The sequence below is a fragment of the Penicillium cosmopolitanum genome, assembly GCF_028827165.1.
Source record: "Penicillium cosmopolitanum strain IBT 29677 chromosome Unknown utg000011l:1.0-3548175.0:1.0-3550911.0, whole genome shotgun sequence".
Lineage (NCBI taxonomy): Eukaryota > Fungi > Ascomycota > Eurotiomycetes > Eurotiales > Aspergillaceae > Penicillium > Penicillium cosmopolitanum.
This window is the reverse complement of record NW_026622681.1, coordinates 199,153-213,889: the sequence shown is the minus strand read 5'-3', so window position 1 is coordinate 213,889 and position 14,737 is coordinate 199,153. Positions and strand designations below refer to the sequence as shown.

At 46.8% G+C, this 14,737-nt stretch overlaps 5 protein-coding genes across 5 annotated transcripts; 1 reads left to right on the top strand and 4 right to left on the bottom strand.

Moving 5' to 3' along the window:
• Nucleotides 1–88: 88 nt before the first annotated feature.
• On the bottom strand, nt 89–2,239 carry rglB (polysaccharide lyase family 4 protein; the record flags this gene model as incomplete). Its single annotated transcript, XM_056636169.1, has 4 exons — nt 89–1,306; nt 1,359–1,373; nt 1,431–1,522; nt 1,582–2,239. 4 exons carry the CDS (start codon nt 2,237–2,239, stop codon nt 89–91), a joined length of 1,983 nt encoding a protein of 660 aa, XP_056482199.1.
• Nucleotides 2,240–3,512: 1,273 nt separating this feature from the next.
• Nucleotides 3,513–5,076, top strand: N7509_011531 (uncharacterized protein; the record flags this gene model as incomplete). The annotated part of the gene is made up of 3 exons (XM_056636168.1): nt 3,513–3,794; nt 3,864–4,865; nt 4,924–5,076. The coding sequence occupies 3 exons, from the start codon at nt 3,513–3,515 to the stop codon at nt 5,074–5,076; spliced, it is 1,437 nt and encodes a 478-aa protein (XP_056482198.1).
• A 282-nt stretch (nt 5,077–5,358) lies between these two features.
• On the bottom strand, nt 5,359–7,267 carry N7509_011530 (transcription factor domain-containing protein; the record flags this gene model as incomplete). The annotated part of the gene is made up of 4 exons (XM_056636167.1): nt 5,359–5,705; nt 5,799–6,037; nt 6,100–6,513; nt 6,567–7,267. 4 exons carry the CDS (start codon nt 7,265–7,267, stop codon nt 5,359–5,361), a joined length of 1,701 nt encoding a protein of 566 aa, XP_056482197.1.
• Nucleotides 7,268–8,857: 1,590 nt separating this feature from the next.
• Nucleotides 8,858–10,719, bottom strand: N7509_011529 (fungal specific transcription factor domain-containing protein; the record flags this gene model as incomplete). The annotated part of the gene is made up of 3 exons (XM_056636166.1): nt 8,858–9,614; nt 9,700–10,117; nt 10,179–10,719. The coding sequence occupies 3 exons, from the start codon at nt 10,717–10,719 to the stop codon at nt 8,858–8,860; spliced, it is 1,716 nt and encodes a 571-aa protein (XP_056482196.1).
• Nucleotides 10,720–11,568: 849 nt separating this feature from the next.
• N7509_011528 (CRAL-TRIO domain-containing protein) lies at nt 11,569–13,241 on the bottom strand (the record flags this gene model as incomplete). The annotated part of the gene is made up of 4 exons (XM_056636165.1): nt 11,569–12,110; nt 12,192–12,291; nt 12,365–12,406; nt 12,468–13,241. 4 exons carry the CDS (start codon nt 13,239–13,241, stop codon nt 11,569–11,571), a joined length of 1,458 nt encoding a protein of 485 aa, XP_056482195.1.
• Nucleotides 13,242–14,737: the final 1,496 nt, after the last annotated feature.

The window sequence follows — 14,737 nt, the reverse complement described above, 5'->3', positions numbered from 1 at the left end:
TAGAAGATATTTGAGATGGATTGTTTCGAGTTTGTGACAATTTTATGCTGACTGCAATATGACGCGCTCAGGCGGGGTATTCGGAAATTCAGTCCACCTCGAGCCTCAATGCATCATACTGTACGTAGACAGTACCAGGAAGAATAGCAGTCTCAGTATCGGTAGCGTTATAAGGCAAATGAAGTCGCAAGACATTCTTACCCTCATGTAGCCATGATGATGGGAATGTCATCCGAGAACTTATTTGATAGCAACTCACAGCAGATCGGACAATACAGCTACTTGACTGGTTGAAACCAATTGTCATGACCAGAGGATCGTTGCCTTCGTTTATGAAGCTCTCGAGAGATAAATTGGCGTAAGGTTCACTGGCGTTGTAGACATCAGTGTTGCCTGCAGCCGTCTTTGCACCGGCCAACTGAACGGTAAGTGTGGCCGTTTTCTTTTGGTGCAATTGGTTCTTATTCATGGAGAAGTTGATGGTCCAGTCATTAGTCGAATCATACTCGACATGTGGATTAGATGGAGTGGGACCAAAAACAGACCAGTGCACAGTGTTGAAGTCCATCGCTGGGTCGCTGGATCCAATAGTATAATTGACGCCTCGCGGAAAGTCGGTTGTCCAGTCGTACGCTCCCCAATAGACCAGATATTCCGGCGGGCTGAGAGGATGTGTCGAGTCTCTCTTCTGCCCGTGTCGGAATTCACCCGATGACTTATCGGGGATGCCCAATCGCCAAACTTCTTTGCCTGCGGACTCTTGCTTCCAAGTGTCTCGGACTGTGGTCTTCCTTCCAGCACGTACCGTGATATTTTCTTTCACAAAATCGCCGAAGATTCCCTCCGCATAAATGGTCAATCGATAGCTTCCTTCCTTGATTCGGTCTATATTAAAGCTTCCATCAGATGCGACGTCGGCCCAGTATTGATATGCGCTTGGTGCGGCACTGTTGTCTTGAAAGTAATATCCATTGGCCGTCAAAATGGCAATAGGACGAGCCGCAGATTTTGGAAGCGTCACCGTCCCTTTCAAGCTGCCTCTTCTTCCGGAAGGAACATATCCAACAACGTGCTTTGCAATAGAATCATAAAACGCAGCATTCCATTGCGGAGTTGCCAAAGCCTCTGCCTCTGCCCGGAGCTTTTCAAGAGAGGTAGAGCCTTTGCCTCCATTGAAGAGGTAATATTGGGGACCAAATGTACGATCAAAGCCATTGGTGATATTTGGAGTCCCCTCTCCGTGATGGTTGGAGACGAGATAGTTATAAACAATTCCGTCAACAGTTAAATCCGAGTGAATGGGGCCCTGTTTTATATTGTCAGTGCGTTGGAAAAACCCGGAAGAGCAAATACTGTACCCCATAGTATGTATCCTACCAAGTATTTATCAGCTACAATGCCATAGTTCAACATGAATCTAATGCACCTACCTTGGTATTCATCACTAGCCATGCTCCGTATGTGATTCCGTTAGATGTAGAACCATCGGCGTAAAGACCGTGAACGCTGTTGTTTCTCCAATCTATAGGAGGGAAATGTTTAGAATTGTTAAGAAGAATATAGTATGACGGGAATACGCACGGTTGGAGAACGTGTATTTGGTAAAGTAATCCGAAAACTGCGTGTAGTAGGGATCAGAAGGCGTATTGTTGAATGTCCAAGTTGCATCTTGAACTACAATTTCGTTGGCGATGGCATCTTTGCTGGGCAACGGCGCAGTTTGAACGTCGCTCGACGTGAGGTGTGTCCATAGATTCGTATTTGGGCGAAATAGCGTTCGAAACTCCTGCAGATTGCGAAGATACGGCGTGCTTTCGTTATAATAGGAAAGTCGACTAAACATATGCAAGCCCGTTTCTCCTTCACGAAGAAACCAATACTGTTGGAACTGCTGACCAGTGGGTGTGTATGTATCTGTCAAGATCAGACCTCCATATTTAGTGCCCGTTGAGTCAACTCCCTCCACAGCCTTCGTCACAGGGGCTGTTGCACCGGCTGTGTAAAACCCAGAGGGGATGCAGTAGCAATCAAGATACGGCCCGACTCCCGTGGACCCCGACTTTGGACCCAGCAAGTCCTTTCCATCGAGGGTCAAATCCACAATTTGGCCAGCAGTTCTGTCAAGAACTGCCGTTAGGCGAGTGTTCTCGAGCGTGATTGATGTCTCATTCTGTACAATATGGAGCGTTGCAGAGGCAAGCGTGAACCATGTGGCACCGAAGGCAAGAAATGCTAACATTGTGACCGGAGTTGTATTCGATGCTCCCAGCGATCGTCCCAGAAATTCGAAGGCATTATGGCTTCTAATTTATTGCTAAGTTCCTGGGGGTTTGCCGGATTCCAATAGCCCGAAAAACGTCGCTCGCTTCGAAGAAATGGAAGCGCCAAGGACCGACCGGAGGCATGGAATGAAGAATCTATAAGTCCACCAATGGGCTTCACCTTCTGCGGATTAAAATGCGGAGGTGAATACCCCCGAGTGTGCGGGGGCTTTTTGTCGTGGGGAAACCGGGTATTTTGCTCGGCCATCGCTGTCCCGATTAGAAATTGCTTCTTTCTGATGACCATTGGGAATATTCGTATTACTCCGAAAATGCATCAAGACATGAGTCAAGGCAGAATGCTTTATCAGAGCGCCCAGCCATGGTTTCTTTCTGCAAAGGAGAGAAAACAAAGCAAACAAGAAGGGAAACAAAATGTCGCGTCATCAAGATATTCGCCCAAGATCAACATCTGCGAAGAGAAACCTTGGTCGATCAATGACCAAGCATGGATATCAATATAACTGCGACATGTGATGTTTTCAAACTGCGAAACTCGGTCTTTTGGAGTGGTTTGATCCCAGGATAACACGCACACGTCAATATCGGAATTGAGAGTATGGGGGCGGGAGAGATTCACACAACACGCTCCTGCTCCTGCAGGCATGAAACTCACAAGAGGGAATTACCTGCTATAAAAATTGAACGCAAATGCCTCAAAACTATTTCCATGCTCCGAATTGGTTTCTATGAATCTCCTGGCGCTTGTCGCCGTCGCGTCGGATCATATTCCGAGCCGCGCCCGGGTGACGCTCCGGCTCACTGGCATCTAGAGCAGGTAAACCTCGGGATAAGAAGTAGATCTTCAGGGACTTGACGGACACGGCATTTATGGCAAAGAAGACACGGCATTTAAAATTGTGGACTCGAGCTTTACCCGCCGGGAAACCAGGTCATCAACAAGGCCTTGCCCCAATCAACCGCAAGAATGAACAGTGCGGTGTCAATCCGCGGAGTCCCACACCCCATACACACCCCATTGAACTTGCCCCATGGGGGGGGGGGGTTAGATGAATCCACCGCACATATGACTCGGACCTTTGGTTTAAATGCGGCCCAGGGCCTTCTGGTTGTCATAATCACAAGTTATTCGAGTTTTCTTGCGGTCTTAGCCCACTGCACCTTTTCTTTGTCGACACGGTAGTTATATTTTCCAACCTTGGGTAACTTCAAGTTCCTCACCACTCGAACATGAAGATTAGCCAGCCAGAGGACTCGTTTCACCTCGAAAATGCATCTACCAACCCCCCAATTAATGATTTATCTTCATGCGGGGACGAAGAGTGGCTGTCGCGGTCATCGCAGGATCCACAAAACTGGCCCAGGTGGAAAAAGGATGCGCAGATCCTTATGGTCGCTTTCCATTCCATGATGGGTACATTCATGGCTGCTGGAATTATTCCAGCGTATGACGCATTTGCCGAAGAGTACGGCATCACTGTGCAAGCAGCCAGTTATCTGACATCGTTCCAGGTATCGTCCACGCCGATAGGTCTAATGGAAAGCTTTTGTTGACTCAATGCCTAACACATTATATTGTAGATCCTCCTTCTCGGCCTTTCCCCATTGATTTGGAATCCATTAACCGCTGTATACGGTCGATATAATGTCATTCTGCTATCCGTTCTAGGAAGTATGGCTTGCAATATCGGTGGTGCTCGATGCACATCATACGGTGCTCAGATGGCGACTCGCGTCCTAACAGCATTCCTCATCTCGCCCCCGATCGGCAACGGGAGTGGTGTAATTACACAGTTATGTGAGCCCGAAAAGCGAGCCCAGAAGCTCGGGTGGTGGACCCTCATGACTACAATTGGAACGCCGGCAGGTCCTTTTTTTATGGGTTTTGTTGTCAAACATATTGGAGTACAATGGATCTTCTGGATATTTGCCATAATAAACTTCTGCCAATTTCTGCTGTATTTGGCAATTGGCGACGAGACAATTTATAACCCCGACAACGAGCGAGAGAGGGTTGGGATTTGGGGCAAGATGATACCGCGGAAGATCACTTCCCGCTCTTTAAGTCTGGGAGACTTTGTCGCCCCATTCGAAATGATCAAATACCCAAGAGTTTTGATTGCCGCCTGTGCACATGCAGTTACCTTCTGTTATGGCAATATTGCGTTGATTGTCGAGATGCCCATAGTATTTGGCGAGAAATTCAACTTTGATGCACAGCAAATTGGTCTGCAATTTATTGCAATCATCATTGGATGTGTGCTTGGTGAGCAGGTCAGTGGACCGATGTCTGACTGGTTCCTTCGTCACCTACATCAAAAAAGAGGTCACTCATGCCCGGCTGATCGTCTCTGGTTATCTTACATTGCGTTTGCGACGATAATTGCCGGCTTACTGACTTGGGGATTTGAATTGCAACACGCTAAAACCTGGAATGTTACTCCTTGTGTGGGGGCAGCAATCGCCAGTTTTGGTAATCAGATGCAAACTACAATCCTGACAACATTTGCGGTGGAAAGCAAAAAGGAAAGAGCCGCAGAGGTTGGAATATTTGTTAATATCTGCCGTCAGATTTATGGCTTTGTAAGTCCGCTTGGAAACCAGTTAACCCAAGATCAAATACTAACATAGAATTATTTAGCTTGGTCCTTTTTATTTCCCAGACATGTTCACCGCTGTGGGACTTGGAGGGGCTGCGGGCGTGATGGTAGCCATTATTTCCGCATCTGCGTTGTTACCTATCATCGCGGTGCAATCTTTGGCCACCAGAACAGATATACATCGGAAGCTATAAAAGGAGCACATGGGCTATTTCTGGTTCTTGTTCAATTTATTTTATATGCTTACGACCACACCAAAATTTACGTGTAACTAGTGTCCTATTAGTGATCCATTCTAATACGCGACCTTCCGAGGCACAACAACTGCATTAAAGCTCTGAGGCATTACAACAGAGACAAGAAGCAATTGAATTTAGCTTGAGTTAAACAATGAACGAAAAAGCACTCTCCAAAGAAATGATCCTTCTTCATTATGTCCAAGGGCCACGTTGCTCCAGCTCTGTTCTAAATCACAGTTAGAAGAGATTGCTTGGGACACTATTGAGCCAAGACATGTCTTGAAAGTCTGGAAATTCAAAAGCTTCCATCATTTCGGTGTTCATGCCTTCCCCAAATGAGATGTCGTTCAGTAGACCGTGGCTATTTGATTGCTCATTAGGTTGGTGGCCTTCGGCGACAACCTGCTCGTAGAGAATTTCAAGCGCAGCGACGCAGCGCCTGGCGGAAAAGCTGTAGCTTTGATATTTGCGCAGGATATCTAGCGCACAATTCCAGGAACGAGTCATTGAAGAGTCCGTTATTTCTTCTGATATGGTTGAACATAAACGGCCTGCAATAAGAACCGTTGCAGCGGTATATATGTCTGAAAATGTGAGTCCACAATTCAAACGTCGGCATCACACCAACCACTGGCACCTGCTGGAATCTGCCCAGGTGGGCAACTTGGAGAACTCACAAAGTATATTATACCACCATGCCGGCAGTGGACCACCTGTGCCATCGCCTGGGACGTTGTTGTAGATCATTTCGATCGATTCTTGGGCTACCTTGACACAGATAATTGAGCATTGTAATGCAACCCGGTGGGGCAAGGAATCGCTGATCGCGATCGTAGAATTCCTTCTCAGGCTCTCGCGCATAGTACAGTATTTCGATAATATGGGTCGGAATAAAAGGATGCGAACGTGCAAGAATCTGCAGCATTCAGGGTCAGAACACGTTCTACTTTTTTAATTCATGGTTTTTGCTTTACAAACCTCGCGTTCAGGACAATTCCTTGACGAAAGAAAACAGGATTATGTACTGCAGCTGTCGAACCAACCCGCAAATGAGCGGGCAGAGTTTGCGCCCAGCGGGTGAGCGAGTGATCAAGTTCAAATATTGTGTGTTCACCATCAGAGTTAGTACTATTGAAATAGAATTGATGAGTTTCATCTGGGCCATCATCCGAGATTGGCTTGTGAAGACTAAGAAGCACCTCATTCATGATTTCATATAGTTCCAACGTTTTGGCATAGAACGCCATAATAGAAATTTTCTGTGTGGGCTGTGTGGGCTCTGCAGTGGTGTTGACAGGGATGAACTCATCGTCAACAAGGACGGGGAGAGGAACGTCCCCACTGGAGATCTTCGAGATCATCGCCGGTCGACCAAATGTCATAGACATAACACTAGATGAGAAAATAAATTTAAAATCCTCGCTTTCCATTGGATCCAAACATACCGGTCCATCAAGACACATCCATGCCATATTTTCCTGGCTAGCTGTTGTTCTTGGAAGGTAGAAAACCGTGCAATAGTCTGCGGAAGATGAAGACCCAGGCTTTGCGCGTTCCTGATGGCCAAACCAGTGACAATCCAGCACTGATGTGCCGAGTCTGTACTTTGTAAGTATTGTGCCATTAATAGAAGGCATTGAATAAGGCCCGCAGATCCTGTAGCCCACAGATTGAACTGAAAAAGCCCCTTCGCACGCGAGAAAAAAGCATCTGCCGCAGCCTCTCGCTCTCGCGGCGGAACGAAGTCGGCCAATTGACTCGCAAGGGCGAATATTACATTGAATGTACACATTACCATGTTTTCATCGTATTGCAAGCTATCCCCTCGCCATATTTTGGTATATTCACCCTTCATGAGCCCGCTGTCAAGAAATGGATATAAAGGGAAAACGTAATCCCAATATACCTCCATTAAAGAGTCGGCTGTTCTCCGTGGCGGTAAAACATATGCCGCAACAGTGGATTGATGCTTTTCGTTGCGGTTGGAGAGAAGACTAGAGCCGAGAGCTCTATTGGAACTTGAAGGATGTCGTTCTGGCGAGGAGACCCTTCTATCAACTGCTATTTTTATCTGGCGCATGAATCCCGCAGCGCTAGAGCTTCCAAAAAATCCCTGGTTAGCGCGTCCTTCCTCTAAGGAGCCCATCATCGCATTAACTCCATCATGACCCCCATCTTCAAAGGCTTCGGGCTGATCGGGGAACCCCGTTTTTTGAACATGGTCGATTGGGGTTTCGGGATGGCCCTGGGGGGTTCCAGTTGGTGATAGCGATGATAGCGAATGGTGCTATTTGGTTTATGAGATGCACGAAACTATTAACGATAGTCGCAATGAGCTTACTGGCGTGAACACCGACAATGAGGCTCTTCCCGACGCCTTTGGGCTTTCAAGCTCTTTGATCCGATTCTCCAGGCTTATGATATAGCTGCAACACGCTTAGAAATGCGGAATGGAGAGCAATATACACAAGGGATAGACAGAGACACACCTTTGAGTCGCACGTTTCTTCTCTTAAGTCCCCTGTATAGACACATTTGCCTTCATCTGCTCTTTTGCTGCATGGCCCACACACTGGCGCACATCAGCACGGGTTGCATTCCGGGTGTTGCGGCGCCACATACCGGGTTGCACTCCGTCACAACGAACTTTTCGTGTACGACAGTCATCACAAGCTACAGCAATCTTCCGACGCTTCGTTCTATTCGAATCTTCGGATCGTTTCATATTGTGATTTTGTATTGAGCTCACGCTGGCAACTGCGAAGAGTCTACGTTTCGGAGTGGCCGGAATCGTACCCGAGAAATGTGGTGGGTCCACCAGATTGCTTCTAATGAGTCAATCGGAAGCCGGGGGATAAATAACGGGACTGTTCCGCACGATGGCATCCCGGAGAACATCTCCCGCGGCTCTATGGATGCAAAGCAAGAGATTAAGACTTGGTAATATTCTTTGAACCCTAGAAGAACTCCTGTCCAAATTTAACTAGTAGGTACTTACTATTGAAGCACGTTGAAAGTCCAATCTATCTACTGCTTCGATTGACAGCTTATATTTACTATGTATCTACCTAAGACGGGAAGCTTTCCGAAGGTTGATAGATTCTAAACATTGAGGGGCCGTGGTTGTCGAGTATTCTCATAATCTGGGGAGATGCGGAACTTTATTTCATCGCGTCCTTTTTTTTTTAAAAAAAAAAATCAATGCGGCAATGTTTCATTCGTAATAGTTATAAAATGGCCGATCGGGGTCGTCGCTCGATGGAATTCGTGGATGGTGTCCTGCCGTTGATGGTTTTATTCGTGTCACATTCGAAAATTCTGAAAACTAGATGGAAAAGAAAAGACTAGATAAGAATGAACACGAGCACGGCAGAAGAGACCCGAGCACGGTCCCGCAGGACTGACAGTGGCAGCAAGTGACGGTTCTTCAACACACCCGTAATCCATAACATGGCTTGGTACGTTGAAGACAAAAGATACAACCAGTGGACCTGATTGACCATTTATTTTAAAAATGGCCTGCATAGATAATTCATACGGTCCAACAGCACTTTGACATGCGCGGTGACCTAACTCATCTTAGATATGGGATCGCAATTTAGGAATACATGAACAATTCGAATTGATCAGTCCAAAAAGGATAATAGGAAAGTATGTGAGACAGATGAGTCTAAGCCGATAAATTGCGACTGTCAGTTATGGGCCGTGAGTATCGAGCCTAGAGAAGCTGATTGACTCAATTAAAATTGACCCATCTCAACCACGAGTCTGACTTATGTTCGACTGTTCCGTCCATCCAATCCAGAAACAAATCTCGATCATTGGCATCAACCTCGTTCAGAAGATCACCGACTGGAAACTCTTGTTCTAATACTTCAGAGGGTTTGATGATACTAGCAGTAGGAGGACCATTGTAGGAGAGAACTTGATCCAAAATATGACGAATCACCCTTTGGCCTGCCTGTGAGATCCGATAATTCCCTTCATAGCATTGTATGAACGTGTCCAAATGGGACGAGAATATACTCAAGGTTTGAATAATCCCCGAGCGTGGAAAAAGAATACTGTCATCCGAGACAATCGAGCGAGACCTTCGAAGAAGTTCTGCAGATAATATGCCGGCAGCAGGTAAGCCAAAATAGCAGAGCTTTGGAAAAGTGAGCTGCTTGAACACAGTAAGGGCCAGGGGGTCGGATCTTACATTGAATCCCATATCAAAGACTGGATGCCCTAATCGAGATGACCTCGCCACCATAGAAAGAAGAGCATTCAACATTTCTCGAGAAGTCTCTATGATAGCACTTGGCTGAGCATGTGTCCACTTTTGTATAGTGCGGTAAAGCAAAAAGTCGTTATAGAGAAAATCAAGGTGAAGAGAAAATACTACTCTTTCTTCCACGATAGGAACCGTAACATCAATATCCCCTTCCGAGCTCCATTGAAGAAAGCGTGGAAGAGACATGCGAAGCTTTCGGTTCTCTTCCAGAAGATCTCTAGTTTGATATTAGCCCGAGACTGAACCATCGTGTTTAGAGGCAGTCAGACGGGAGGGAAAGGGAGAGGGAAAAGAGCACTCACTCGACTTTTCTGCGTATATCCTCGACTCGGTAGCTTAAAGAAAGCTCCAAGATTTTCTCACGGAGGATGCTTTTGAATAAGCTGATCCTAGCCCATGCGCCCTTTCTGATAGTTCCCTCATCATTCCAGCCTCCATTTTCCTCCAAACAGAGAATCTTTTCCTGTACTAAAGAAGGATCTAGAAGCATTTCCTCAAAGCTTAGGTCAAGGGGAAATTGAATGTCACAGTACCGCCAACTGACTAAAGGCGGTCTACCCAAAAAGGTAGCTAAGATCTTGTCAATCGTAAAGGTAGCTACCATTATACGCTTTCGAAGTTCGGCCAAATATAGAGGCAGTTGGTAGCTGGAATCTTGGTGAAGTCCCAATGCAAAGACAGTAGTCGTAAGCTCGCCAAGCTTTCTCCAGGGTCGAGAGTCTGCAAAGAAACGTACTATTAGTCTAGTTCCGAGGTGACGACCGTAAATGTAAGTTCTTACCGCTATCTCCATATACGGTAGCCAATAGTGTCGTTTGATGCATAAGAAGCCAGCATACAATATCGTTGATGATGCCTGCGCCGTCGCAAAATTGAAGGCAAATATCACTTACGGCACTGGCCGTTGTTGCCAGACTCCGAGGATCGGTAGACCCGTGCCGTTGAAATATCGGATCATCTTCTGATAGCCACTCAGTTGACAAGCCAGTGATGCAAAACATCAATCCAACGGTTTCCCACCTTCCGGAAAGGGCATGCTTAAAATCAGACCAGGGCATATTTGCCGGGGTTTTGAATGGACGCGCATGGGTTTGGAACATTTCTTTTGATAGCTTCAAAGCATGAATGTTCTGATCGACGGTGTCGCTTTGTGATAGACCCCACATCTCCTCCATAATATCGAAGATCATCATAGTCAGTGGCCTGCCCAGGCACCATCCTTCCCATAGTTTGAATCGCGCGCTGACAACATCTCGATAGAAGGGGAGATTACCCAATAGATTGAGAACCTGGGCACCCAGATAGACTCTCTTCGAGTCCATAGGAACAGCTTCCTCTTGATTTGTTAGATGTCCTCTCGGGAGAAACCCGTTGACTGCATCGGCCAAAGTATTGGAATAACTCGTGTCCCCAAGAAATCCGGGAATGAAACCGAGTGTTGTTTTTGGTCCCAACTTCGATTTTCAGATTGAAATATCGTATGCTGATTTCGATTTGTTTGTTCCTTTCGGGCTCGTCTTCTGTTCGGTCGCAGGTCAAGACGGGTCAAAGGTGCCGGATGGTAGATGCAATCTCCCCGCACATCCCGGCGCGTGCAGCGGCCACAAATCGGCAACGTATGATCGCATCTAAGTTTAGATTTCCGACATGGCTCACACGAGGAGAGCTGGCCATTTCGACGAGTAGTTGCCATTATAATTTCCACTTTGAACGTACGGTAGACAAGTGGAAAGAAAGAGTGACCGCTCAAAGTATGCGGGGCTCGGAGTTCGGAGTTTATCGTGGCTGACTCATCCAACATACAATAAAACCTACTAGCGGTAGTTAGAGCACAGAATACATATACTACACTCTGATAAATAACTAAAGTTCTGTGGCTTGGATTAGTGAAATGAACAGGAGGTTAGTGGGCCATGAGGGTCTCAATTCCGTGAATCGTACTTCTATTACTACAAGTTAGATGCCCATGAGAACGAAGAATATTTTACGGTTAATGCCGGATAACCCCCCAATCTAAAAGTGATACTAGTTTCTCTAGCCTTTCGAAATCAATTATTTGAGGTGTACTCTTTCCTGGATGGTAGTTGCTTTGAGACTGTTCGAACAATCATGATTCATTAATTTAAAAATACTCTTAACGCGTAAAGGGGAATATCCAAAGTGGCAAATATTTATGAAACAGGAGTTTGAGTGGCAGTCCCGTTAATGCTTTCCACATGGTGAAATTCTGAGACCTTCGGGGACTCTTTGGTCTCCTCGATGTCATCTTCCTTGGGGTAAAAATTGACCTTTCCATCCTTCTGAATCACCCTCATACGATCAAGGCAAAGGCGAGCTCGGACATATGGATCAAGCTTCCAGTAGTTGACCCGCAAACGCTCAGCGAGGTAGGTGCGTTGACTAGCGGCCGATTGAGTTTTGGCTTTGTCCTGCGAGTTGGCTGCCTCGATCCATTCAGAGGTGAAGGCCATAAATTCTTCGCCAATTTGCTGACGTTCCCGGATCAAGGCATCACGCGTTGTTGTATCTTGCATGGTCGCATTCTCATTCTCTTCAGGCTCGATGTACTTGTATTCCCACTGTTCAGAGCCTCCCAGCTCTTTGACGATTTGATCCCGAGAGATGAACTTTTCCATATCGCTCACAGAGTTAGTGAATTGAACCTTGGCGGCAATATCCGGATCCATCCAGCCCCGAATGAGCCTCCAGACACCTGGAAGTCACAAAGAAAGAATTGAGTCAGCCAAATATCACACTGAAAGATCATTTAAGATGGAACGGGGGCGTAACAAACCAGAAAAGACCCAGGGCGCGTTGTGGATCAACAATATGCCAAGTGATTCTGGATAATTGGCTTCAAAGCATTTTAGGATGAATTTGACAGGGGGATATTCCTTGGAAGTCAAATATTAGCAGTTAAGAAAAAAAAAGCAAGAAATCACTAAGGCTGCTATGGATGTTTCTCACCATGTTGGAAAGTCCAAAACCGGTCATGTCAAAAACAACTGCCTAGGAAGGGTGTTAACGTTCAGCACCGGTGGATGTGTTGTACTAGCTTCATGAGACGTACTGCAGTCTCTACGGGGGAGGCCATGGCCAAGCGGACAGACTCAATCACATGGACAATGTATCTTTCAAGGGTCTCCTCGCTCTGAGCGCCGGGTTTATGTAGGCGGACCCGTACCACAACGATTGGCCGACCGAGCTTGTCTGTGCCGTGGACATAGCTCTTGCCCATACGCATCTGAGCGAGTAAATCGTGACCCTCTTTCTTCTCCTTGGCGTTCGCATTGTCCTTTGACTGTTTGAGAGCATGAAGTTCACCCTTGGCCATCACGTCGTCTTCGACATGCATTTCTTTCACGCGCCACACAATCGCTTCCATCATCATAGCGAAGGCCTTGGGAATATCCCACTTGCGGGCCCGAAGAAAGCGAAGCATCATACCATCGGGGTGGTCATGTTTCAAAAGCTCAAGGATACCCTCGCGAAGCTCAGTTGGGGTAATCTCCAACAGAGACTTTTGAACCATTTTTGTTTCCTGGGGGCCGATGCCGAGCTCACGCAAGTATGCCAGCATTTTCTGTTGATATGGGGAGGTAGCGCTAACGCTGGGCTTGTCGGAAACATTGCTTTGAGTCCGACTAAGGAGGGACTGTCGGCGTTGTGGCTGGACTGGACTGGCCGGTGTGGCATTTTCCGCGGCGTTGCCGTTCCCATTGAGTTCATCGGGGTTGGGAAGTTCGGCAGCCTTTAGCAGTACAGACCACAACTTCTGGAGCTTGGCTTCCTGGCTGTCGTTGAGATTACCAAGGAAGCCGGGCTTGGGGCCATCTGCAGCCATTGTGAGCGAAGCAGGAATCCGTTGATGGTAAGGGGTGGGGGTAGGAATGTATAACACGGAGTTAAAGGCAGGATGTTGAGTGTAAACTAACGAGCAAAGTAAATCTAGAGCCAACGGGCATGGAGAGATGTTATATGACATCGTCTCTCCTGATCGTCGCCCACATGAAACCCCTCACACGATCCCCACGCCTCGGTCCCAACGGGTCTGGGAAAGAAACTTGGGGAAACACGGACAAGCGTGTGTCGCGGGGCTTAGATCGACGATCGCGCGGCACTGATCAACTATAGGTCTGTCTCAGCCCCAAGGTACATCTGCATTGATCATGCACCAGGACAAATTTTGGACAGCTAGTTTTGACCACTTTATTTTCTGTAAGCTCAGTAGCCTCGGATCCTCGGTCGCAAGTGGATATGAGACATGTACACGCATGTGGGCGGCCGAATCTCAACTTTGGAGAGATCCCAGATAACTAACTAGCAGGACTTGGTACCATATAGCGGTCATTTCACACCATGCTAGCAGATGCTATTTGCATGCATACTCCGCACAAGACGGAAGTGTTGGTCGATTAAACCCAACACCCATTATTTCCGACATTATCTATCGATATCGCGCTGTCGGGGTTTCCACATTATTTCATAATTCACCCCAGACACTAAATCAGGGCGGATAGTTGGGGGTATGGGGCCCCGCCCTGCCCCTCGATGGCTCGGAGCTAAGAGCGGCCATTCATTGCTGGACTTTTACTCAATATTGCACCATTTGCACGCACCTCTCAACCTCGGGATGCGGGTATGTGGTGAACCAGACCCACTGTGAAATGGACGAGATTGCAAATTTCTAGATCTCGAGCGGACACATTATTCCTGTCAGGGCAGAAATGCCGGCGAGCGCGTCCTTGTTTGGGGGATAATCTTGCAGCCCGGCAGATTGGTGGCGATGCCGATCATAGCCGTTTACGGATAAAAGTCTCCCCTCAAGGTTCGGGTGGAGAACTCGAACTCCGGGGAATGGCTATAGTCGTGCGGAGGACAGTATGTGTAGTACTACATACTGCTAGTACTGCTATAGGCAAGGGGAATGTATGTGGAGCATTGAATTTCAATGACAGGAATGTTGGATTGCATCACCTGTGGGGATAAGTGACATACATACTCCATACCAAGAGCGCCGATGAAGAAATACTAATAATTTAAGATGCTTCGAAGTAATGAATTTGCGTTTAGGACTGTACGACAAGCTCGAGTTACTCACAAGTTGTAAAATTATGTTTTATACACACTTTGTGGATACCTTGAAAATTTCAAAGCATTCTAGAATTAGAAATTTGTACAGATACACGTGGACTTTAGGTTGGCCTTGCGGTAAATATTGGCATGGCTTCAAGTTGCGCACTACTAGTACTAGTAACTCGTAATAAGTAGAGCCCTGCATTAACTTTGTGGGTAAAACAGAGAGAACACCTTCCAAGGTTGATTTCCAGACTATACGAG